Source organism: Papaver somniferum, chromosome 9, assembly GCF_003573695.1.
Source record: "Papaver somniferum cultivar HN1 chromosome 9, ASM357369v1, whole genome shotgun sequence".
NCBI lineage: Eukaryota > Viridiplantae > Streptophyta > Magnoliopsida > Ranunculales > Papaveraceae > Papaver > Papaver somniferum.
The window spans coordinates 29,063,203-29,089,595 of NC_039366.1; the positions used below are offsets into that span (position 1 = coordinate 29,063,203).

The 26,393-nt window shown below is 38.1% G+C and overlaps 1 protein-coding gene, 2 long non-coding RNA genes and 2 other non-coding genes across 5 annotated transcripts; 4 read left to right on the plus strand and 1 right to left on the minus strand.

Annotated features, from left to right (window-relative positions):
- Positions 1-820: 820 nt before the first annotated feature.
- On the plus strand, positions 821-1,017 carry LOC113314719. Its single transcript, XR_003342597.1, has one exon. It is a non-coding gene; the product is annotated as a U2 spliceosomal RNA (small nuclear RNA).
- A 660-nt stretch (positions 1,018-1,677) lies between these two features.
- Positions 1,678-3,886, plus strand: LOC113309440. The gene is made up of 3 exons (XR_003340602.1): positions 1,678-2,253; positions 3,007-3,114; positions 3,224-3,886. It is a non-coding gene; the product is annotated as an uncharacterized LOC113309440 (long non-coding RNA).
- Positions 3,887-4,676: 790 nt separating this feature from the next.
- LOC113314713 lies at positions 4,677-4,843 on the plus strand. The gene has a single exon (XR_003342591.1). It is a non-coding gene; the product is annotated as a U1 spliceosomal RNA (small nuclear RNA).
- A 9,696-nt stretch (positions 4,844-14,539) lies between these two features.
- LOC113309606 lies at positions 14,540-15,328 on the minus strand. The gene is made up of 3 exons (XR_003340687.1): positions 15,057-15,328; positions 14,897-14,915; positions 14,540-14,582 (listed from the first exon to the last, which is right to left on the minus strand). It is a non-coding gene; the product is annotated as an uncharacterized LOC113309606 (long non-coding RNA).
- Positions 15,329-16,047: 719 nt separating this feature from the next.
- Positions 16,048-17,265, plus strand: LOC113311668 (putative F-box protein At2g02030). Its single transcript, XM_026560473.1, has one exon. The coding sequence runs from the start codon at positions 16,048-16,050 to the stop codon at positions 17,263-17,265; it is 1,218 nt and encodes a 405-aa protein (XP_026416258.1).
- The last annotated feature ends 9,128 nt before the right edge of the window (positions 17,266-26,393 follow it).

Here is a 26,393-nt window from a genome sequence, read left to right on the forward strand (position 1 = left end):
GCACGCACGCCGCCGTCCGCCCGGTCGAGTTCGGGTGTGGGTGTGGGTTCACAGACCTATCTTTTTGCTGAAATTTTCAAACGTGTATCTCACTCAGATTTTTTGGTCAAAACAAAAATCTTCTCCTGTTGGCATGCGTGAGAAAACACTGATAAAAGCTAATCTGAAAAAGCTGTTTGTTTCCTGCTTAAAGTAATTCTGACAAAGCTGTTTTCCTGCCTAAAGTAAAAGCTGTTTTCTGACAAAGCTGTTTTCTGGAAAAGTTGCTTTCTGACAAAGCTGATTTCTGCAAAAGCAACACTCTGATCTATGTCTGGCAAAAACAACTCTCTGATTTGGTCTTGCACTGTTTTTAAACAAACATTACCAGCATTTCTGTCATACGCATGGTTTCTTGCATGGCTTTTTCCTCTTGTTTTGTAACCTCACAAAACACTGTATAAGAGAGTAGTTTTCAACTCATTAAATACAACATAGGAGAAGTAGCTTCTTCCTCTCTTATTCTTCTCTGCTATTGTTTTATTTTCTCTGTAACTATTTCAACTTCTTCATAAATCTCTGCCAAGTTCTTAGAGTACCTTCTTTATATGCTACATTCAGGGGTACTATCAGTAGTTGTATCCTGGAGGTGACTCGCCAACTGCTATAGCATCTCAGAGGAGTAGCGGGCGATATTTCCTTTAGGTCAGCGTATCTCATACGTGCCTCTACTAGTTCCTGCTACCATTATCTGTGCATCTCCAACAACATCAGTCAAGCGTCGGTTTGAGCTAAGTATTTTCTTCTCAATTATTACGATTGTTGTTACATTTTCTCCAACATACCTTTTTCGGTCTTTTGGCTAAGATCAAGTGTAGTATCTGTTCTTATCAGTTTAATATCTGATATGTGAGCCATCGGCTCACACGATATTAAATTTATTTTTTTCACGGGGGAGTTCCACCACAGCAGCTTGCTGCTGGGGTTCTCATGCGTCACCCTTGCGTAGCACTACTGCAATGGCCTGGCGCACCCCTCCATATCATGAAAAGAAACCTTTTGTTTACCATTTTTTTTTTTGCTGTCTCTTTTTTGCCAGACGGAATGGTAACTCACAGCTGCTCAAGTTTCGAGTTGATGCGTACCAGAGTGATTTCAACTTGTTGGGAAAAGTGAAATTGTCAAGAGAGTTGGATGAGTTCTAAGAGACGGTAAAAGGCGCAACTGGAGTAGCTTTAGTAATGTTAGGGAAACCATCCAATTCGGCTATAGAAATGCTCAAAGCAAGCAACCCATTCAGTATGAGCCTTAATGAAGGCCTTGTATAGATTGATGTATTCCAAGTGGTGAAATGTTAAACAAATAAGCGTATAACATAATGACCAGAGCCTGCGGTCAAGAGAGTTGAAGCGAACCGAACTAGAGGGAGAAAAATGAAGAACTAGCTTAATTTAGTTCATTCAACTGATAAAAGATGACATATAATGAGAATTCTGCTGCGTAAGTAGATAGCTAGAGGAAGGCGAGAAAGCTAATTGGTAAGTCTTTGGCAAAGTACTTGAACCGGAGCCTGTGACCAGTTGTGCTCCATCCAACTGAAGTTTAACATTTCCCTTTGTTTGAAGAGATTAGTATAAATCCTTTCATCGTCTAGGCTAGAGAAATAGATTTGTTCTCCATGCTCTAACACTTAAAGAGAATCTTGGGGAATTTGAAGTTTTACGCTGATGCTGATGAAATTTCGGCTTTAACATTCATTTTGGTGACATCCAATTAGAAAATCTCAGCTCTACATCCAAAAATACCTCGTTCCAGATTTGCAAATAAGAATTTTTTTGAAGCTAATCTCGATGCTTAGAGCAACTCATACGGCGTGGAGCTAAAACCATCCATAACTCAATGACTCCATATATATTCGCGGACCCTCAGGATTTTGTGGAGTCAAAAGCTACTGTGGTAAAACTAAACTGATTCTCCTCCATCCGACTACTCCAATGTCCGGATACCCATACGACCACCCAATGTCCGGATACCCATCCGACCACCCAATGACCGGATAACATTTCCTTTTTAATTTAACAAAAAACTCACAAAAAGCTTCTTTCCTTCCATTTTTCATCGAGAAAAAAATGGTTCTTCCCGAGTTTCGCCTTCTCTGATTTATCTTCAGTTTCGTTGATTTACTGCTCTGATTCATCTTGGTTTATTGCTTCTTGGAGAAAACAAATCCAAAATATTCTCTACTTCTTCATAGAAGATCTCCAATGTCATCAGGTATGTTAGGGTTTCTCAAAAACTGAAATATCAATTTAGAGATCGATTGGTTGTTTGGTGTTGAGAAATTAACATGCATGTTAACTGTTTGATGAAATTCCTCATAGGAATTTAATTTATTCCACATGCATGATGACTTTCAAATTCTTCTTTGTAGAATGACCCATATGGTTGTTTTCATACTGGGTCTTGATTGATCGTTTTACAACTCATTTGTTTCTAATATTGTAGTCTTATTACCTTAACACAGTAATACTAGAAGGTACTCTTCTTTAATTCATTTTTAGGGGGACACTATTTTTTTTGACAGACAGGGCTCGCTAGTCAGTATACTCTTTAGTGCCTTGCCGGACTTGAATTGCATCTTCCGAACTATTTCAATGATGTAGCCATTAGCAAATTACCTTCCTAGTGTTAAACCATTACGCTGCAATATAGTGATTGCTTAGTGTTTATACCTAATGTATTACTTATTGCATTTAACCATTTTAAGATGAACAGTTTCAGTAGACAACACTGTCAGTACCAATTCTTAACTACTTGTTTAGTAAGAAATGATGTGATAAGAATAGTGTACTTAAATTAGTTTTGGCAATTAAATATAGGCAGGTTTCGTCATCAATAAAATGAATGATCGGTTCCCGCCTGAAATTTTTGAAGAAAAACTGTTCACCAAGGTACTGACAAAAAGAAAAAGAAACTCATCAGGGTGCTCATGGATTTTTTATAAATTGTCCTTGATTGTTTTCTTAGAAGTACGATTGGAGCATGACCGTTCCAAATTCTGATGGTGATCCGATGTCTATCCCAGTTAGTCCTCGTGTTCCTAACACCTCATGGAGCGTAGACATGCATCCATTGGTAAGTTCTTTAAGTTCTTTAATTTTTTTTTTTTTTTCTTCATATTTTCAAGAATAGCTGTTGATCAATAATTGTTAATGACTACTGCCACTACCTTTTTGTTCATCAGTACTGTTGTTGTGAATGCCCACTACTTTCTTTGTAGTTGTTTGACAAACTTAAGTCATTTTCACGGGCCTAACAAATCCGGGGAAGCCTACCCATTTAAGATCTTCAAACGGTACAAAATGGATTGGTGGGCGTATTAGCATCGATGTTAAATTTGACAGTGTTTATTTTGGATCTGGTATCTTTGTGAAATGAACTTTATGCAAACTAGTTTCTGTATCTGTGAAGGGATTCAATTTGCTTCATTATTGAACAATTTGCTTCATTACTGAACTGTCCTGCAATGACTTCATATTATGAGTGGATATGTAGATAATCCTTTAGCTGAAATCTGTTTGTGAGGGTATCCAATGGCTCATCTGAATTCATTAACATACCAATGCATGAGGCGCTTCGCGAAGACTTATGTGCACATATTTGGGCAAGGCATGGGGCAGAGGAGGCAAACTGAATTCTGGAAACTGCAATTTTTGTTGCTGTTGCGTCTCTGTTTATTGTGGCTAGCACTTGTAGTAGAAATTCTCGCTCTGTATGCATTCAGTCTGTGATCATGTTGTCTTATGCTCAGTTCGAGAAGTTGAATTCATTTCTGAAGTATATATACATCCAGAAGTCTAGTTGGATACTGTTGGGTTTTAATCTTGTAATTCCATATTTTGTGGCATCTGTTTTATGGTTAGTTACAGAAAATACAGAAAAATGTGTAGAACAACAAAGCAAAGAGATAGGTTTTTATAGCCAAAAATCCCACCATTCAACAGTCATTTTTTAATTTTTTTTTGGAATACTCATCCGGTCATCAAGTGACCGGATTGAGAAAACAAATTATTCCATCCGGTGACCAAGTAACCGGATGACGAAAAAAAATTAAAAAAAAAATGTATCCGAACACTTAATGTCCGGATGACATATCCGGTCATTCAGTGACCGGATGGACTACTCCACATCATACTTCATACATCACTGGAGTACCATCTGGACTTCAGAAAGATATGGACCTAAACTCTACCCATAATAGCATTTTTTTTCCATAAAATGTGGATGATCAGAAAGATATGGATTTATTTTTACTCCATAGAACTTGCCCTAACAAGTACAGCTTTGGAAGGTTGCTTTTCCCATAATCCCCCGTGGTAGAAATCACCGTTATAGTGTGCAGGTTTGTCAACCAGTCAATAGTAAATTTAATAATGAATTAGATCAATGGCCTATTAATTCAGCTACTTGAAAATGACCAAATGTTTTCAGAAAACAATGTCAGACCATGTCAATCCATAGACCAATACTTTTCAGAAGTTAGATTTTTTGTTCAAAGAGACAACGTTAACTGCCCAACTTTTACCCATGAAAAGAAGAAAAGAATGGAAGGAACTAGTTAATTCCACATCGGTTAGAAAGTGGAAAAGATGGAGAAAACAAGCCTATAAGAGAAGCTTGCAATGCACCTTAAAATCTTACTTACCTTGACGGTGACGGGGTCTTTGGCTGATCGTTAAGGGTCATGGCCTAGGTCAGTGACTTCCATTGCACTTTGGAAGGGCGCTCGCCTAAGATCTATTCTCACAGAGGTAGAGTCTACGTCGTAATTTGTTTCTGAGGGCCAAAATTTTATCTACTCATCATCTTTGTTGTTTTACCGTATTGCAGTTTGCTTGACCTTAAAAAAAAACTTTTGTTATTATCAAGCAGAGGTTAATCAAATTTCACCATCATCTTTCACCACTAATACAATAACTTATCAATTGTCAGAGATTTTGTGCCCACGGTTATGGCCTTTGACTGCGCAGCTTTGTTAAGAAGATTATAGGCCTGTACGGTATCTCACTGTGATTTACATAATTTCCGTGATGTCCTGCATTTTTTTGCGTGATCTATATAGGTTATATAGGCTATACTGTTCCTTATTATTTTATACTAGCAAGTGTTTTGTTACCGGAAATCATTTTTGCCTAAATACCACTGCTGAAAAAACAGTAATGTACAACTGTAGATTGACAACTCGTAATTTTAAAGTTGTAAAAGATATCATGTTTTACAACCTTTTCTAATGAATCAATTGTCAAAATAAAAACCGTCCAACTCTTAGAACCTAAGAGGTCCAAAGAGTAGTGACGAGAATTAAAACCACAACTTTTTGTATAAAAAGGGTTGCAGAGAGAAGTGATCACCTTTAGATTTTACAACTCACATCTTAAAGGTAGTGAATAAGTTTATAACAACACCCATAAGGGTGTGTTCTTTGAGAGAAAATATTTGATTTTCGTTGAAGATTAAAAAATATTTGATTTTTAAAAATGTTCTTTGAGAGATTCGAACCCAAGCCTACAACCATCATTCCAGCTTCTCAATACTGGTATATTTGTGCTTTTTTTCTGATCAATATTGACAACCTTTACAAAGGTTGTAAAATGAAAAAATTGGCGTTGAAAAAAAAAGAGTCTGCGGTGAATCGAACTTGAACCTCTTCGGCCTAAGATTAGGCTTCCAACCACCCTTCCAGATTTACATGTGTGATCATATTGTACAAGTACATCTATATTGACAAACAATTTCAACTGAGCCTTAAAAAAAAGGACATCAAATGCGCCATTTTGCCTGAAACATACAAGGCATTCTCTGAATTATACAAGGCCTGCAATCACATTTTAATCAACACACACAGTACCAGATTCTATATCTCAAAATCTAAATGAATGAAACAAGTGGAGGTGTATATCTGTGCAAGTTTTGGTGCAACAAACACCAGTCATGAAGAAGCTGCAAATGCTCAAAGTTTCAGAGTTCATATGAATGTGTTACATGTTTTTCTCGCCAAGTGCAGAACTAGGACCAACTCAGTAAATCCCCTTTTCTCTCCTCCTTTATCCGGGCTTGATACCGGCAATGAAATAAGATATCATTTCAATGGCGGAGTTAAAAAGGGGGGTTGATCTCAAGAGAAACAAAAAGCATATCATATATACCAACAATATTATAAGCCATACAAAGGAAATCCAGGTCTTACACATAAAATGAAATGTTATTACATATGAAGACATTTCTGTATATTTGTAACTAGATCAGCCATTTGATTTGTAGAAACTCTAACTTTTTCTTTTACAACAATGAAGATAGCATCTGAAACCCATGTAAAATCTCCACATTGTTCACATATAAGGTAAGCTATGTGTTTATTGTGTTGATTGTTGCATATTTTCAGGTTGAGTTTGTAATTGCAGGTTGAAGAGAAGCACAACCGATTGTGCAGTGGACAATTTTTATAAGAGTGATTATCTTCTCCACAAGCTTGACAATTTTTCTCTGATGGCAGCAACAACAACTTGGCTTTGCAAGGGTCAGAAGCATCATCAAACCATTCAAAGTAGGTGCAGGTAGGTATGGTGCACTTGAAAAACATCTTTCCATAGGTTTCAGTTGTTTTAGATTGTAGTAATGCTCTCACACCATTACAAGGAACATGCTTGCACCTAGAATAGAGCCAAGGACACACTTTTGTCTCATGATTCCTTTGTTCACATATAACACACTCACTTAGGATTTTTTTCATTCTCATGTTACTGTTGCTGTTGTTGCTGCTACTACTGCTGCTTGGAGAGTCTTTCACACCTCCACCCATAACTAATTTAGAGTTTTTAAAGCCTAATTGAAGAAAATTTCTGAAATCTACACTAATTCACTTAAAATCCTAATTCAGTGTTGCCTAATTTACACAGAATGGAGAACCAATAGGTTTTGCAGCTTACAAGGTAACTGTCACTACATCTATTGTTGATGATGCCATTCTCTACAAGCAAAGCGGCGAGTTGAAGACTGTATTCAACGTTGTAGGAACTTATACCACATGGGCCAAGGATCTCATATTGCCTGCAATCTGACTTGTTATTATGTTTGGGGAGTGTTCATAAAACAATGTTGTTCTTTTTTTGTTGCTCTTATCAGCTTAAAACAATGTTGTTCTTTTTTTGGTGCACTTATCAGTTTAAAACAATGATGTTCTTTTATGGTGGCTGTGAGAATGTGTTATCAGCAGGTTCAAGTGTTTGAATGCTGTTACATTTTAATTGAACGAAGCCAATTTATATATTTTCCGGTGAATTAGAATCAAATTTATATATTTATATATATTTTTTATAAAATGTAAATGAATCACAACTCCTAAGAGAGGCTGTGAAACAAGCCTCACACTACATACACAAGCATAGTGATACAATTTTCTGCTACACAGAGTATTGGTTGTGAAATAATTGAATTATAACCAAACTATGTGTTGTCAAAATAAAATTATACTACACAAACAAGAATTGTGATATATATTTCTGCTATACATACTATTGGTTGTGAAAATAAGCTTGTACTACACAAACAAGAATAGTGATACATATTCTTGCTTAGGGGTGCACATACCCTACCCATATCCACCAATCCTACCCTACCCGCCAGTATTTTAACCGTATCCTATCCTACCCACTATTTGGCGGGTAGGGTAACGGGTAAAATTTTTCTTAACCGCCGTTAGATGGGTAGGGTGACGGGTAAAGCTCAAAATTATCCTACCCTACCCGCATACCCGCCTATTTATCTAACAACCGTTAGTAGCCGTTGATCTTTCTATTATTGATCATCTTTGCCGTTGGTTTTTTATTAATCAACTCAACCTAAAAACTAAATTCATTTTCGTTTCATCTCTTCATACTTCTCCTGTCTACACAGAAACTCCCAGAACCATAGATTGAAAATCCAGTTTGTTTCTCAATAATTAGAAATCAAAGTTAGAAATCGAAGAGGAACCTCACTCTCATATCGAAGATCTAAACTCACTGCCACAATTCATTCATCGTCCTAACCGAAATCAAAACGTATGTATCAGTAGAAATCTAAAGTAACCATTTCCATCGAGTACCTTTTTTACCTCCAAACACAAAAGTTTCAGGCTTACAGCTAAACTTTATCTTTGGGGTCTGTTATTTTGGGTGCGAGAGGTAAGGATCTCCCTTAGTGGTTTTGTTTTTAAAAATTTCTTCTGCCCTTAATTCAATTGGTTAGTTATTTGATCAAGGTGTTGTAGATTGATTTCATTTTTTCAATTTATAACTTGGGTAGGTCGTAATGATCATGATTGCATGTTTTCTTAATTTGTTTTAGGGAAATTAAATTAGGGTTCCTTATTTTTACATGAGTTATGGGTTTCTTTATTTTCTTGAAATGACCTAGTGTTGCCTCTGTTGTTCTTCTAATACTGTTTTTTCATTAGGGTATGACTGATTTATGTGATTCTGTGCATACCCATCTTGAGATTTGATAAGCAGTAGCCATGAGTATGTTAGGTTTCAGTTCAAGTTTTTGATTTTTTTTCAATTCCATTCTCAAAATCTGTGATGTTGAGTTGAGTTATTGTATAGTTAAAATTACTTAAGCTAATTGTGTTCAATGTCTCTCGCTGGTTGTCAAATCTTGGCTGTAAAACCTTTAATGGATAAAATGCAAGTGTTATATGTTTCTGCCTAGTATTGTCCGGACTTTTGCTTTGGATAAGGCTGTTTTGGTTTAGTGGTCGATGGATGAAAATGTGCATACAGCTAGAAAGGCTTGGAAAAGAACATTCTGTTGATTAAGGATTTTGTTCATCAATGTAATGGTTTATGTGGCTATAATGGATTTGGTTCTTATACTAACCATTGTCGACCTTGGTGAACTGATGTGCGACATTAGAATTTACACCTTGCTTTGTAATTAGCATTTATATTCCTGAATGCTTTTTAATTAGGATTACGGGTCTGCTGTCAGTTCAACGGGTCCTGCAAACAAACGTTGGGGGTTCTTTTTTAAACCCAGGGTGAGTCTCTCTACAAGATAGGATCATTCATAGAGCTGTAAATGTATTCTGATGTAAGCACCGATACGTCGTTCAGTTGTGCGAGGTATCTTCTTTTTGCACTTTAAATTGGAAATTTTTGTAAATGTTCAACATGCTTGGATCCTGATTCGACCCAATTGTGCCATAGGGCAAAACTTGGGACATACGGAATCTTGACTCAACCGTTTATACTTCTTCTTCATGACCAAAACTATGCTGCAAGGTTGTCTCTATTTTACTTTAATTTTTATTTTTTGTCATCTTTGTAAATGATATATTCTCTTGGTTTAGGTGATGGGAAGCAAGACAAATATTTTTATCGTTTTGGAGTCAGTCACCGGAGGGGAGCTCTTTGAAAAAGTTGTAATTTATCCATGAAGTCCCCTGTACCATGATTAGATGCATGGAGTCTAAGCGTTATGATGGGAACACAAGGTCTAAGCGTTGAATTTAGATATATAGGTTCTCGACACGGTGCCAGCAGGGGTGTCTGGAACCAGCAAAAACACATCAGTATGTGTGTAAATTAATTTACCACAGAGACTTAAAGGTTGATTTTCTGGAATGTGTTAATTTGATAGAAATTAGGAAACTTCATATCTACAAGATAAGATCATTCATAAAGCTGTAAATATATTCTGATGTAAGCTGGAGTAAGTAATTGTCTGTACACAACTTTTGGTGATATTGTGCATGTGAAGGAGGTAAATGCAAGGACACTAGTTCATTTAGGATATAGGTCTTACAGTGCAGAAGCAGTTTGTAAATTTAACTCTTTTCAAGGCTGTTATCAGAGATTAAACGTCAAGAGTAACAAACTTGGTGTGCTGCTAATGGGATTAAGACCACATACTAACTGGGAAATCAATACTCACAGTACTAGTTTTATGAACCTTAATGTAATTAGCATTTATATTCCTGGCTTTTTTTTGCAATTTCTTGTACTGCATATTAAAGCTATGAAATTTAATGTTGTTGGTTTTAATTTGTGCAGGCTTAGTGTGAGCAAACATGGTTGAGATTATAGAAGAGATGTCAACGAGACCTCATATTCCCTCTCAAGCTGCATCTCAATTTGTGCAACGAAGGGCCAGTACTGTTGCATCTCCGCCACCTCCACCTCCATCATCTTCTCAACTTGAGGTCAGAGAAAGTAAGAAGCGGAAGAGGACATCTTGGGTATGGGGGCATTTTACGACGAGTTTTGATGAAGATGGTATTAAATGGGGGAAGTGTAACCATTGTGAAGGCATGATGCTTTTGTTTGTTCATTTTTCCCTAGTTAGATTGGCAGTACCATTGGGTACATATTTAGATAGGATGGCTCTTATTTGCTGTGTTGTTGCAAGATTTCATTTTTGTTTTTTGGGAAGCATTTTTTGTATACACAGTCAAGGTAGTAACTAGTAACCATAAAATCCAGAATATAGAAAACTATATAAAAAAAAACGGCTATACCCGCCACCCTATTCTACCCGACCCGCCAATTAATGGGTCGGGTAGGACCTTACCCGTTTAGTGGCGGGTAGGGTGGCGGGTAAAAAATTTCTTACCCGCCAGTCAGCGGGTAGGGTGGCGAAATAGGCCATATCCTACCCAGCCTACCCGTTGTGCAGCCCTATTCTTGCTACATAGTGCATTGGTCGTGAAACAAGCTAACTATAACCAAATCTAGGGGTTGTGAAAATAAAGCTATACTACATAATCAATTGTTGTATCACAAACTTCTGCTACATATTAATAGTGTTGTGAAGATGAAATTATACTACACAAACAATAGTTGTGATATCTTTTTCTGCTACACATAATATTTGTTGTGAAAATAAGGTTGTACTACACAAACAAGAATAGTGATACATATTCTTTCTACATAGTGCATTGGTCGTGAAACAAGCTAACTATAACCAGTCTATGGGTTGTGAAAATAAAGCTACACTACATAAACAATTGTTGTATCATATACTTCTGCTACATATTAGTAGTGTTGTGAAAATGAAATTATACTACACAAACAATAGTTGTGTTATCTTTTTCTGCTACACAAACCTATGGTTGTGAAAAAAGAGTTGAGTAAGAGTTGAGTATGTTATACAACTAAAGTAGGAGTGGGGGAAGGGTGTATACACAACAGTTGGCGGAGTGGTATACAATGGAACGACAACCGTGTTTACAACTGTTATTGACGAGTTGTAAAGAATTGAGGACTTTCTACAACCCCTTGTGCAACCCATAGATATGAGTTGTCGTATATCGTATGACAACTGTTATCTGGTGTAGTTAATCGCTATTTTTCCCGTAGTGTACGCTCAAACAATGTTTCTTTATGTCGTTAGGATCTTGGCGTTTCCTTATTTTGTGATGGTCGTGCGCTTGTCCGACAGACTCCCTAAACTTTTTTTGGTTTCCTTTATATTGTTAGGATCTTGGCGTTCGCGTTTCCTTATTTTATTTGAGATATGATTCTATGGTTTGTGCGTGATATATATTCTTGGCGATCATCTGATTTCTGAGTATATCCTTTTTATTGTTTCTGGTTCTTCAAGTTTTTGAGGACAGTTCAGGAAAAAGAATGGGAAAGTTGCAAGAGAGGAAGAGGAAAGAAAACAAGAAGAAGACAAGGAAGGGGCGTGTTAGTGTCACAGATCATCCTGAGATTCCTGTCAGCAGTTCAATTGTTGATAATGATTTGTTGGTTTGTCAGATACTCAGCAGACTCCCAGCGAAATCACTTATGCGGTTCAAGTGCGTCTCTAAACGTTGGAAATCTTTAATAGAAGAAGATTCACACTTCAGCCATTTACACCTTACACATTCGCAAGCACGTCCAGGTCTCTTTATTTTCCTGCCGAAGTATAAGGCAGGGGAAGAGGATCAGATCAGACAAGAAACTATGGATCTTTCATATCAGCTGATTTGAGCTCTAATGGCAATGCAGCCAATATTCACACCATATGGAAAACAGACTCATTCTCATATAGTAAAATTTTAGGTCCCATTGCCGGTTTGGTCTGTTTCGTTGATAACTGCGCTGTTCGAATCTACAATGTCACCACTGGAGAAGCAACACCATGGATCAAGTCAAACGTATGCATTCATCATGCAGAGAAACGCGACGGCACTGTGAACCCTTCAGAGGAACCAGGGTGTTATTTTGGTTTCGATCCTGCCATCGGGAAACATAAAGTTATTTTCATGTGGTGTGAAGGTAAATTTAAATATGTTCCAGTTTGTGAGGTCTTGACAGTAGGGGAGAATACATGGAGAATAGTCAATGATGTACCACCGTATAAACCTGCTGAGGAGACTATCTATACATATGCTAATGGTTCTATATATTGGTATCTAAGTCGTAGTTCAGACGACTACAAACCGAGGTTCGAGTACTCTGATGGTGAAGAGGTAATTGAGTACTCTAATGAATCTATAATGGCTTTTGATATTGGAAGTGAGAAGTTTAGGGTGATCCGGATCCCCGAATTCACCATTACAAATTTAAAGCATGGTGATATAAGATTGTCAGAAGTGGATGGCTGTCTAGGGATACTACGTTGGAAGGAACCCATAATCAAGTTGTGGATATTTCATGATCATAACAAAGCAGCATATGGAATTGCTAACACTAGAAGAGACGATTGGACTGAAGAGAATATCACATTACCTTCTTATTTGTTAGGAAACCAGCGAATTATTTTCTTTCACTTTGTTGCTGGAAAAGATCAGGTAATCTTAGAAACCTACAACAGAGACCATCTTTATTATAAATCTTGTGGTGTCGATAGAAATGCTAGACTTGCCGAATTTTATTCTTATTCGGAAGTTTAAAATCAATGGGATATCCTTGGTTCCTGAAGTATTGAGCTCTAATACTGTATGCACCACTCACGTAGAAAGTCTTTTGCGTGTAACAGAAACTGAACTTTCCAGTCAAGTGAATAAATCTACTTTCTGTTGGTGTCATCATTGTTAAGTTTCATACCCTTTCACATCGAGGATTTTACAGGCCATGGGGTTCACTTCTTAACGGTACAAGTGTGAGTTGTAAAGATGAGGGAATTTTAGATTTATGTTTTGATGTGTATGGGCATATATTTCTTGCACGCTATTTTTCATGCAAATACTTTTGGCTTGCATTCTGGTCAATTATTGAATTTTGTTAAATCTTGTGTTTACTTTTAGTCACAGCATCAATCCTGTTGCTTGTGATGATTTGGTTAAATCTTTTGCTCCTATTATGCAGTCTTTTGAAGCTAGGTTTAAAAACAGGAAGAGATCAATTTTAAACCAAGCCGGTAGAACCACCATTGTTACATCTGTACTCAAATTCTTTCATCTCATCAAAGAAATTTCAGTTGGGTCATAAAGGTAACGGGGGCATATGTTTCACTTCTCGGGGTTAGTCTATGTAAGCATAAAAGCTCTAGTTTGGTTAGCTTTTAGAAATCTTGAAATTTTTAATAAAGCTTGAATGAGTAAGATTGCTTGGACTAGGGCTGTCAACGGATAAATATCCGTCGGATATTAGACAATCCGATAAGGTTAAGATTAAGAATTATCGGATATCCGATATCCGTTAACATCCGGCGGATATCAAAAATACAAACCGATATCGTTAACGTTAATCTATCGGATAACGGATATTTATCCGTTAAAATCCGATAACGCCTGTCACAGAAGCAAATGCAGAAATGCTGAAAATTTAGGTTGTTCTTCAAGTTTTTTGACAGTCTTTTTTGTTCAGGTGTAAGAAATACAAACCACACAAACACCTCAGTCACATCACACATGAAAAAACAAACAACAACATAGTCTGCAACTACAAACAAAAAACTACACTCAAACAGGCTAGATCTTCTTTGCTGGTTTCATTTTGCATCAACTTCAGTCGACGACTTCCATATCTGCATTCACAATCACAAAAACCTGGTTAGGGTAGCTCAATACTTGGACACTATATTAGCTCATCTACTAGCGTATGAGATCTAATATGCTTTTACATGTTACAGTTCTAATTACAGTTCTGGAACAAGTGCAATATGGTAGCTCATCTAATGTTACAGTTCTAATATGGTAGCTCATCTAATATGGTAGCTCATCTAATATTAATATTGTTACAGTTCTAATATGGAAAAGAATTAAGTAAAGGAAAAGAAACGAAGATTTACCTGCATCAAAGAAGTCTGGCAGCCGATCACTTAAGCATAGCAATGCTTGGACTGCCTGAAGTTCCAACTCTGTTGGATGCTTTATGACTTTCAGACATTCTGAGAACAACATGAATAAAGTATTAGTAAAACACAGAACATGAAAGTCATAAAGCATAAAGCATGTTGTTCAAGAAATAGAAAAACTCTGTTGGATGTTATCGATTTCAACCAATAATAAAACTCTAATCCTTTACCTAAACTCATACAAGTTATACTCACTCACACAGACACACTGACCTTGGTATTTCCAAACTCCGCGTTTGCAGATCCTGCTGCAGAGTTACAAGCACCAGTCTTCAGCCCTGCAAGCAAGTAAAACATCAGTTTACCTATATATCTCCAAGAAATCCAGAAAATACAACAAATCAAACGTTGAAGACAAATTCTATCACAACATAAGATGTTTTAACTTCCCAAAATCTCAAATCGAACTAGAGGTTAAATGAAGTTTTAACCCAAAATACACCCAACATTTAACTGAAGAATCAATAATTGGAACTTAGCATATCATTTCACACGCACAAAATGAACTAAACCGGTAACCCCTAAATCGAAGTTGAAGCTGCTTCATACAAGAATGAAAACATCAAAACAATTGAAAGAAACCCTAGCTTACCTTGAGGATTTTCGCACAGCTGATTCAAACAACACAAAAAACTAAATCAGTAATCCCTAATCGAACTATTCAAAATCCAACTATTCAATCTCACTTTCAATTACCTAAATCAACAGAGAAACAAAGAAAATAAACAAAAAACTTACAAAATCATACTCACCAAGATCCACACCGACCTCTGTTCAACTTCTTCAAATCTCCTTATCCCTCCTCGAGTCCTCGTTTTCTCCTCCAAAAATTCCCACTGCCAAAATATCTAGAACTCAGAAGATTAGATTACGATTAGGTTCTCCCTGTCGGCAGCGGGCAACATATATCTAGGGGTAGGAAATTACAAGTACACCCCTAGACTATCGGATATCGGATATTAACCTAACGGAAAGGCCTATTCCAATATCGTTATCGTTAAGAGAAAATATCCGATAAAATATCCGATTCCGATATCCGATATCCGATATGTCGGATAAAATCCTATAGGATGTCGTATTTCGGAAATGGATATCGGATATCGGTTATCCGTTGCCAGCCCTAGCTTGGACGACTTGCACTAACCCTGAGGATCTATGGGTTAAAGTCCCAAAGGCTAAATACCCGTCCGCGAGTTATAACTCCAGAGGTGTCATCATCCTTCCACAAAAAACCCATCAAAATAAAAATAACACAAAAACCCCATCAAAACAAAATTAATACAAAAATCTCAAATTTAAATGTTTGGTTTCATCAAATTTTATGATGAAACCAAAATAAAATTTGATGAAACCAACATTAAAATTTGGGGTTTTTGTATTAATTTTTAAAAATTTAGGACTTTTGTATCAATTTTGTTTACGATGGAGTATGGATCCCAACATTTGAGTGGGGTTTTTGTACCACAAGTTCGGTCACCTTGGATTTTTATGACTAGTTTTGTATTTTATAGCTAAATTAGTTGTCGAATATTTAAAATCAAATCTTCATTGCAGAGATTTTATAGCAAAAATATTCAATCGAACCTTAAAAAAGGGAAGCCAAAATAACTACCTATATATTCTCAATCTAAGAATATCCTTGCAGAACCTTAAAGGAAAGTCAGTGAAGAACTTAAAGTTGGCATTGCAATTAAAATCATACTATAAGAAAATTGACTAAGGTAGAAAAGAAGGTAGCGTAAGATGAATAAGCATGGCAAGTGTATGCAGCAGAAGCAACAGAAAAAGAAGAAACAAAAGAAACGGAAGCAACACAAGAAGAAACTAGAATTAGCTCGCGGTTATCTTGAAACCCTAGTTGGTGAGATATCCCCAATCTTATCAGATGTCCCCGAAGTGATAGTTTGTGAGATATTGAGCAGACTTCCTGTGAAATCATTGATGAGGTTCAAATGTGTATGCAAGCATTGGCAATCAATAATCCAGAATGATGACTTCTTCATTGATTTACACTTATCACGTTCTAAAACAGTTTCGCTTTTACGTATCGGGTCAGTAAAGTCTATAAAGTCTTTGATATCAATGGAGTTACTTCTCCCGTCTAAAGAAGATGATGGTCGTGTAGCTCCAGCAGTCGGAGCCATATCTGCATGGAAATTCCCCTTTCCAGAAAACAAATGTATTTTTTGTACAGCCGACGGGTTGATTTGCGTCATGAACTTAAATAAATACCGTCTTCGCATATATAACATTAGCACCATAGAATCAACGCCATGGATCGAATCAACATTTATCAAAAACCAGCAAAAAGAAAATGAAAAACAAGAGCGACACAGATATTTTTCTCTTTCCAAGTTTGGTTTGGGATTTGATCTTGTAACGAAAAAACATAAAGTGATCGCGATTTGGTACATCGGAACTAAGGGGCTTGGTTTTCCAACTTATGATCTAAGTTGCGAGGTCTTAACTGTAAGACATAATACATGGAGAAGGATTGAAGTTGTCGACCTTGATCTCCATTACGGCTATGTGGAATCTGTTCATGTGAATGGTTTTATCTGTTGGCTGCATTATCATCACTATAGCAACTATGAAGATGCATGTATTATTCAATTCGATGTTGGCAGCGAAAAGTTTAAGAAAATAACCTTACCTCCAAATCCAATCTCCAATGATAATTTCCGTTATCGTCTTAGTATTATCAACATAGATGGCCTGCTAGCTATTTTAGCTTCGGGTAAAACATCAACAAAGATGTATAAATTTTATGGAAAAAACAAGGAAAGCAAAACCGGTACTAGTAGTGCTGCAAGTAGTCTTAGTTGTGATTATTATTGGGAGGAAAGGAAGGCCTTCTCAAAGCCGCCTTCTAACTGGCAACCACCATGGTGCTATAGAACTCAACACATTCCAGGGACAGACTTGTTTTCCGTTGGGAGATGCACAGACGATCATTTTTGACTGTATTATTACAACTGGAAGAAGAGAAGTTACAGCAGTTGCCAGATTGATTTCGAAACCTCGTCATCGTTCTATTATTACAACTGCAAGAAGAAGAGTTATCGCAGTTGCAGGCCTGATTTCGAAAGCTTCCCAAGTTGTTGCTAATCCTAGCGTCGTTTGTGTTGGAACCTGTAACTAACCCATACCTAAGACCAGCCATCTTGTGAAATTGTGAGATTGCAACCGAGAGACTAATCTCCCACTGTGGTCGCCAATCTGTAGATGGGTAAAAACGATTTGCTGGTTTTTACGGAATTGAGGAGACGTCCGTGTGGAAACTCCTTGAACCGAGCGAAATGTTTGCACTGCAAGAAGGGAGTGCTTTAAGTTCGAGAGATCTGTAGGACTCCGGCCTAAACCAAGAACAATGGCCGTTCCAGAGTCAATTCGGTCACAAGAGAGGATGGGTTATTCTGTAGGAGGGAAGCTGAGAAATGTGTGGGATCAATGGTGATCTGAGATTGTAGGTGTGTTGTGAATTCAGCGTAAGAACGCTCTGAATGATTGAATTTCGCTCAATTGAGAGTGATTGCTCAGCCGATGAGTTCGTGTAGACGAAAGATTTTCTGTATGAACTTGCCGAGAAATTCCTTGTTTAGACGAATGTTCGAGTATTCGAATCTTGTCCTTTCAATCAGGATTCAAAGACATTTTATAATGGCGGAGTTGAAAACACCATGATCCCATGAAGTGTGACAGTTGCTGGAATCAGAGAGTGGGGAAGTGGGAAATCGTGTTAAAACTAGTTGCTCATCGTGCGGAGACTTGGTTAATTTTCCACCCACTATTTTGCTGACTCTTCCAACTGATTGCACGACTTGCTCACATTCTCTTCGTGGGTGAACACACGTGCCGTAGACCGCCAGACCAAAACCCTAGTTAATATCCCCCCATGTAACACGATTGATATCTCGTGATTGTGGAGTCAATTGCTGACTTTATGGGACAATGGTTCCATGTATTGTTGAGTTGAACATGATTTACAAATGTTCTGAAACTCATGAATTAAACATGTCTGCTGAGACGAGGTATTATTATGTTGATTACCTAAGACGAGCAAACTGTGTTGCTGAATTGTTGAATATTGATAGTTGAATCAATATTCTTGAATCTGAGCAAATATTGCTAATTCGAACAAATATTGCCGGTTTGAGCGAATATTGCTCGTTTAATGAATTGTTGGTAGCAGGACCAAATAAAATATCAATTTAAAATACTGACTGCTGGGTCGAGTATAATAAATAAAAGTGTTGATCACGGGATCAACATAAAATTATTAGTACTTGAATCCGCTCAGAATCATGTTTTTGCAGAGTTCTGGATTCAAAACCCTAATTTTAATGAAATGATGATTTATTGAAAATCAACCGCAGAACGAAGCAGGGACCGGCTACATGGGTTGATGACTCCACCATGTAACGCCCAGATGCTCGAATGAGCAAAATAGCAAAGTCTCTTGAGGACCAATTGGTGAAAGAATGATTAAATGCTGGTTTAATAATTTATTAAAATAATGCTCGTGTGAGCGACAGGTAATAATAAAACCTAGCCGTGAAAAGATGATGGACCGGCCAAGAGGTCATGGGACCGGCTCTTGGTGGCCGTGGGACCAATAGATGGTCGTTTTAGCAAACTCTCGATTGTTCGGAAGGAGTTTGAACATAATATGAGCAGTTGAGAAAATTAGGTTAAAAATAGTTAAAACATGTGGGACCGGCCACTTCCAAGCCTCAGGGCCACCCTTGATCGGTCAAGGGGATGCGCCCGTGTCACCATGTTGTTTGTGTCTCAGTCCTGAGAGTTTTGATATTTTCCGGTGCGCGTTTGAGCAACATTTTGAGAAAATATGCAGAATCCAAGATTTTGCTGAACTAGGAAAAGTACATGAGATGATAAAAAATAATAAATAAAACAGGGAATTGCAGGTTGTGGGACCGGCCAGGGCTAGGACACGGCCGCCGGCTAGCAAGCGGTCCCACAATATTTTCCTAGTTTTATGTAATTTTATGTATTTTTCTCTGAATTGAGGGAAATCCCATGAAACTGGAGAGTTTTATGAAATTAGGGAACTTCCATGAGATGATGGAAATAAAATAATAATAAAACATGGAATGATGGAGTGTGGACCGACAATGGCCAAGGCATGGCCGACCGGTCAAGGGGCACGGTCCTAGCACTCTTCCCAATTTTGTGTAATTTTTCATGATTTTAAGGAATCTTCATAAAATCAAAGAGATTTGTTGAAACCAAGGTATTTTTTTGAAATCAAAGAGTTTTCATGGAATGAGGAAAATAAAACAAATAATAATAATAAAATAATAGGCGTGTGGGACCGACCAGGGCATGACCGACCGGCTAGGGCCCGGTCCCACGACTTTCCTTAATTTTATAATCTTTCATGGGTTTAGGAAAAATTCATGAAATCAGGGAATTTTCATGGTTTTAGGGAAAATTCATGAAATCAGGGAATTTTCATGGATTGAGAGAAATAATAAAATAATGGGGACGTGAGGTGTGGGACCGGCCACAGTTAAGGCATGGCCGGCCGGCTGGTGCTCGGTCCCGTGACATCTTTCCCTAATTTTATTATTTTCTTGACATAAAGAAATATCATAAGGTTAAAGAATTTTCTTGAATCGAAGGAGATTTGCTCGAATGAGAGAATTTTAATGAGATCAGAAAAAAGTAATAAAATATAAAATTGGGCGTGGGACTGGTCACGGCATGACCGACCGGATGGTGAGCCCAGTCCCTGGTGCCTTTGCTAATATTTTATTATTATTATTTTTCCTTCCTATTTTGCATAGGTTCATCGTTCATTCGTATTTTTGAAATGTTCGTTTGCGCATTCAAATGCTGGTCTGTGCATTATTGCTGAGTACATTTGCACCATTTTAGTCGGGACTTATTCGACTCTCAGAATCCTGTTTCGTTGAATATTTATTATCACTAACCCGTGGAATTCTGCTGGGAAGAACCACGAATTGAAGTGACCAAATATAACGAAGAATCGTAGAATATTGCTGGATATTCAGGCGATTAGAGATAATTAACTGATGGCTCTATAGTAGCAGGGCTTCCTATCTAGGAGCATTAATTATCTGAGAGTTGAGCAATATGAACTTGTTGGAGTATCATATTTCTCCTATATAGTCAGGGAAAACCTGGTTGCATCCTCAAGACGTTGTCGCTTTATACTAGAAGGCAAACCGTCTAGGAGCCGTCGAATCTTTAGATTCTGTATAGAAATAATTACTGAAATTACTCAGTATTCATGAGATGTGTCGTGGTCTCAGCTGGGAGACTACACATCTACAGATACTCTGAGAGACAGCCTTCTCAGTCAGAGATTTATGGCATGAGATTTCACGCTTTAATGATAGACATGAGTCTCAATACTCGTCCGATTTCCGGATCAGGAGCATGTATAATTAGGGTTTTACAACTTTAACCCTTGTCGAAAATCCACCATCTACATTAAGTCCTCTGCTTAGTGAGCGACAGTCATGTTCCTCAGTCAGCACTGAATGGTGATTTTTCAGTTACAGACAAAATAAGTAATTGAACTTAGTCATAAGATAAGACGTTATCGGATTTCGACTGAATGAGCAAACCATGGTTTGAGCGAAACCCCAGTGGCATAATAGAGCGTCATCCAGCGAGCATAAATTGGTGTAGAACCGCTGATTTGATGATGGAACCTTGGTCGGTTTAGGATTTACGGATCCAGGCCCAAAAAAGGAATCCGTTTTAGCGCGGACGTTCGTTCGTTAGTTTAAGAAACAAACAAAATAGACCTGAGTCTAATGATAAAAATTTTGTCTATGAGCTTTCACGAAAAACAAAAATTTATTTTTTAAATATGTGAGATTTCACAAAGTGGAATAAACTCTCGTTTCAAAGGTGGATGCTTGTACGAGAGATTTTTTTTTGAACAAACGTGTGTCTGTTAGTAATAAAATTTTATTTATGAGCTTTTATGAAATTTTTTATCTTCGAGCTTTCAGAAATATTTGAAAATATACTCTCGCTTCAAAGACAGATGCTCGTGCGAGGGAGCATATATATATATTTTCAAACTTACGTGAGTTTCACGTTAAATATATATATTTTGTAAAACCAATGTTTTGATTTTGGACAACTGTTAAAAGTAGACAATTATACATGGTGAAATAATGTCTGTATGTAAGTTTTCACAATTGTAGAATGGACGTTTGCCCAATTTTTGAAAAACCAGTGGATGTTAAAATTCACATGAGTTGTTCACGGTTTTATGAACATCAAGTCATGATTTTGAATAATGAATTTTGCTCGTCTTTGCAGGTTTGAAAGAACGAGCAAGTTTTCGAAATTCTGACGTTATAACCACTACAACTAGTGAAATCGTAAATAGGTAAGAGTTGGATTGTTACCATTTTGTTACGCGTTTGTTATTGGTATATCCATGACTCCATGTCTTTCACCTCAGATAGTGGTGACTTCTAGTTACAACCACTCTTATGTCCCTTCCGGGGAACGTTCCAGAAATATCAAGTCAAAGATGAAGACTTCTGCAGATGTTCATGCCGAGGTGAATCAACCTTTCAGATACACTGGAAAGATGATGCATTGTATGTCTTTCAATCATCTGGGAGTTGTCCGTGGTGGAATCAACGCTTTCTTAGCCTTAGCGGACGCAGAAGACAAGCAGGGACGAGATGAGTTATTACTGAAAAGCAAATCTGAAGATGAAAGGCTTGCATCTTATGAGAAAAACGCCGCCGGCTTCAAAAAATGAGACTAGCGGCTGAAGATGAAGTCTGATCTCGCGCGGAAGGCTTAGCTTCTGATTCAGATGTAGATGAATGAAGAATTTCGTCATAATTCGTCATCATAAAATTCAGAAATCAGGTCTTCATTGAAAATGTTGTAGAATCTTCGTCTGATGTAGGATTTTCATGATCTACCCATGTTTCTTCATCCTTAGAAAATTTCCAAGGTTTTTGAAGAAGATTTTTGAGTTTTGAGCATGTTTAGGGCCTGAAAAAGGCGAAACAGTAAAATTCCAGGAGATTTTCAGAACTTTTTCAGATTGTATATTGTCCAATGTTTTGGCCACATCTCCTTGCTCGTTTCTTCAATTTCTGTGAATTTTGGATATGTTGTAGAAGACATCCGTACGAAGAGAATGGTATATGACCCATCCCTAGATTCTTCACCAATTTCTCCCAGCTCGTCGGTTTGTACATGACATTGTAAAATTATCTCAGACGAGCTTGTTGTAAAACACCCATGTTGTGTCTTTAGACTATTCGCTTGTGTCTTGAACGGTTGATGAAGGATTTTGATGTCATTGATTCAATTGAGATCAGGGATCCTTGATTTATACATGAGCATGGTGCTTGCAGTGCCATCTTGTTTCTGTCAGTCGTAGAAACATCACTTCTGAAACCTTGGTCACGGGACCACTACTGAGGTTGCTCTCAAGAGGAGGTGATGTAATGACCTTGATTGCATGTCTCAGTGGCAGCATTCCTTTTATGATGAAGGACCAGTACATGAGAGTCTGGTGTCACGAGTCTTGGACTGTGAAACTGATAACATTGATCAGTGGACCGTCTGTCCCCAGTATCTTGTTAAATCTCTCTTTTTGTTTTCCCTTCTTCTGGCAAGACCTAGATAGAGGATCCAGGTAGCAAAATTGATGTAAAGACCTAGGTGGTCGAATTTGGAGGTACCTTGATGAAGGACTTAGCGGAATGACCTAGTGGACACCGATCGACTGTGGAAGTTATGAATCCCGTCTAAGAATTGTTGTTTGCATGTTGTATGCTCTGGAAACTGTGGGAACCTCATACAACGTCGGAATTCGATGCTTGACCCAACTTTTAAAGCTAAGAGACTGAGTTATCACATGAGAAAAGAATCACTCAATTTGGAGTTGTAAAGGTCAGCCAACGAAGCGTGCACATTTGTAATTTGTAATCCCGTATAAATTTTTCAGATTTCGTAGACCTGACGGTAAAGGCTGTATCTTTCATCTCGTATGTCCGATTGATGCGCCCTTCTGGTATGTTGTAACATATACATAGACAAACATGTTTTGTTGACGAAGAATTGTCCCACTCCTCACCCATTGGTACGTTTTTGTAAACCCATGGCCTGAAATGTGTTGTATCTTTTTTGTGGAGGCGATGAGAACATCCGGTAGAAGACTTTGGTTTGTGCCCGTATGTCATGTAAGCTTAAGGTCTAAACATTTTGACATGAATCATTAGGTATTGAAGAAGTACGATCCATATAGTAACGCTTCAGAGAATGGATAGTTGATGAAGCCAGATGTTGCGTCTGAGACTGATGAGATCACAATTGAATTTCCTCTAGAAATTCTTGTTGATGCTGATACCATGAATATGGGGTTCTTCCACATGTCCTTGTTGATGTCGATACTATGGTTGGAGTTGCTCAAGAGACTGAAAATGATAATCTTTGCTCTTCCATCCAGTGAGCCTTTACATGTACGAACTAGTTGGTGAGTGGAGCATTCCTAAGATGAACATGTTCTAGGATTTCAACCCAAATTCTCCTGAATATGACTTTACTGTAAAGTGGCTTCGTCAGGGAATCGATGTTGTTGTGGCAGATAACATCAGTAGTCTCCATTCTGGATGTGAGGAGAAAAGTTCCTTGGTCGTGCAAGACTTGTGATATAGAGAGGTTACGTTGATGAAGTTTGTGAAGGAGATTGGAAATTCCAATAAGATCAAGTCCCCAGTGTATGTTGAAGGAGTTTGTTCCATCCATGAATGAATGATATTGCATCTGCTTCAGAAGTCTTATCATGGGATAATGAAGAATTAGCGATTGTAATTTAGTTACACTTTGATTGTGCTGGTGTTGAATCAGTGTGTCATCATCGAGATGTTTGCGCTGAAGCTAGATGCGCCGTTATAGGAGGTGTACTTTTTGATTGGGAGTACAATTTGAAGGCTTCGTAGATGCTTGAGTGTTGAAGCGTCATATCCCTTGAGCATGTCTTAGGTTTGATTGTTTGGGTCCCAACTATCTTCTGTTGATGCAACATTCCTTTAGTCGCGGTAGTGGTATTCAACACTTGTGCAGACATCAGAGCTTTCTGATTTCGTGGCACACATGAATACTCCTGCAAGGATATGGGGAAATGCCCAAATTGTTCTTTGTCGTGCTTGAATATCATCTCGGTAATGAATGTCTCAGTGAGATGCTCGATTCAGAGAAATGTCAGATTCTACCACTTGGTAAAATATCGCTGAAGTGAGATTACCCAGTTATAGTGTCTTGCAACAGCAGAGATGCTAGCACAGTTGAGTCCCCATGCTAGAATAGCATGTGAGGAAATAAATGACATAGACATGGGAGGTATGAGACATGCCTGAGTGCAGGACCTTTTGATGAATGTCTATGCATCTTTTGCAGGTTCTTGTTTCAACCTTGTCAAAGTTCGAAATTCTTCCAAGTGCTCTGATGATGGAACGTCCGCCAAATCTTCTGGATCAGAACTTTCTTCGTTGGAGAGATGTGTAACCAAAAGAGCTTTGTAAGTACCCATTTTTCAGCGTGGATCCACGCTCGTATGAAGGACATGCCATATCCTGGATCTTCCTGATTATGTTAAACTTGGTCTCTGTCCAGGTTGAACTTATGTTCACCTTGAGAGTGGTGTAGCCATAAGTATTTCCGAGTGTTCCTTCAAGGTCTCTGATTGATATGGGAGAATGAGTAGCTTCTCTTCGAGTGATGCCTGTGGATCCGATGGTATTCAATAGAATGTTGTTGATGGCGGTGCCAGCATCGATCAACGTTCTTCCAAATTCGTTTCTTCTGAGATTGACTGTGGTAAGCAGTCCCCAATCGTACATCTCTTGGTATGTGGCTGGAGGCTCAAGAAGTATTTCCGGAATAGACTTCTTGACACGATGTGGTTCAGTGCTGTGAACATGTCTCTCCTTTGTGCCTTCGACAGATAGAACAATTCATGTTCGACCAAGGATTGAACTGCCTCTTTAATAGGTTATTCAGAGAGTGTAAAGATTCTGATTGGGAGAGGATTCTTGTGTACTCCTTCAGTCCCCAGTTGAATCTCTCCTGATTCAGCCTTCTCCCTGAATATGCGCTTCAAAACTCTGCAATTTCTTGTGGGATGATTGACGAACCTGTGGAAGCGGCAGTAACGAGAACTTTCCATGTCTTCTTCAGTTGGTTCTTTCTTGACATATGGCAACTTAATTGCACCATCTTGGATCCAGACATCCATGAGTTCGATCACTTCTTCAATGGAAAAGGGAAAGTCAGGTGCTTTTTGATCAGGAACTCCTGTGCGTTGGTCAGAGGCTGGTGCATCTTGCTTATCCTTCCTTTATGCTTTTGAAGGGGTTGAGGTATGCTTGCGTGGCGGTTCGGATTTCCGTTTGATCCCTTATGCAACAGAGTTTTTGGAAGGATGGAGGTTGTACAACTTATTAATCAGACGTCTGCTACCTCGAGTGTCTCGCGGTTCTTCAGCCTTTGTAGCTTTTGTTCTTTCCAGTAAAGCAAGTGCAGTAGTTGCCGATCTCTTCGCCGCTTCATGAATCTCTGAGAAGGTCTAGAAACGAAGATTTTCCAATAAATCTTTGTAGACCGGGATCATGCCGTTGATGCACAAGTTTACCAGTTGTTGCTCCGTGACGTTTGGATCATGACAGTCCAGGGCCTGGACTCTGAATCTTTTTACGTAGTCATTGGGATGTTCATTGCTCCTCTGAAACATTCTTCCAAGATCAGAGAGAGTAATTTGGTCTGACACAAAGAAGTACTTTCTGTAGAAGGCATTAATCATTTCTCCCCAATTGTTGATAGTTCCTGGTGCGATGTTGTTTTACCAGGTGTATGCCCTTCCTTTCAAGGATTTTGAAAATTCTTTGAGGCGAAAAACATGGTTATGTTCATGTTCACCCAAGGCTTCCAGGAACCGAGAAACATGTTCCCAAGCATTTCCTATTCCATTATACAAAGTGAAGGTTGGATAGGTATAACCTTTTGGAAGAGGAATCCTTTGCGTAGCAGCAGGGTACGGAGGCTGGTGACGA

Excerpts from the sequence above, each read along its gene's own strand:
- LOC113311668 (XM_026560473.1), top strand. The coding sequence starts at position 16,048 with ATGAATAAGCATGGCAAGTGTATGCAGCAGAAGCAACAGAAAAAGAAG.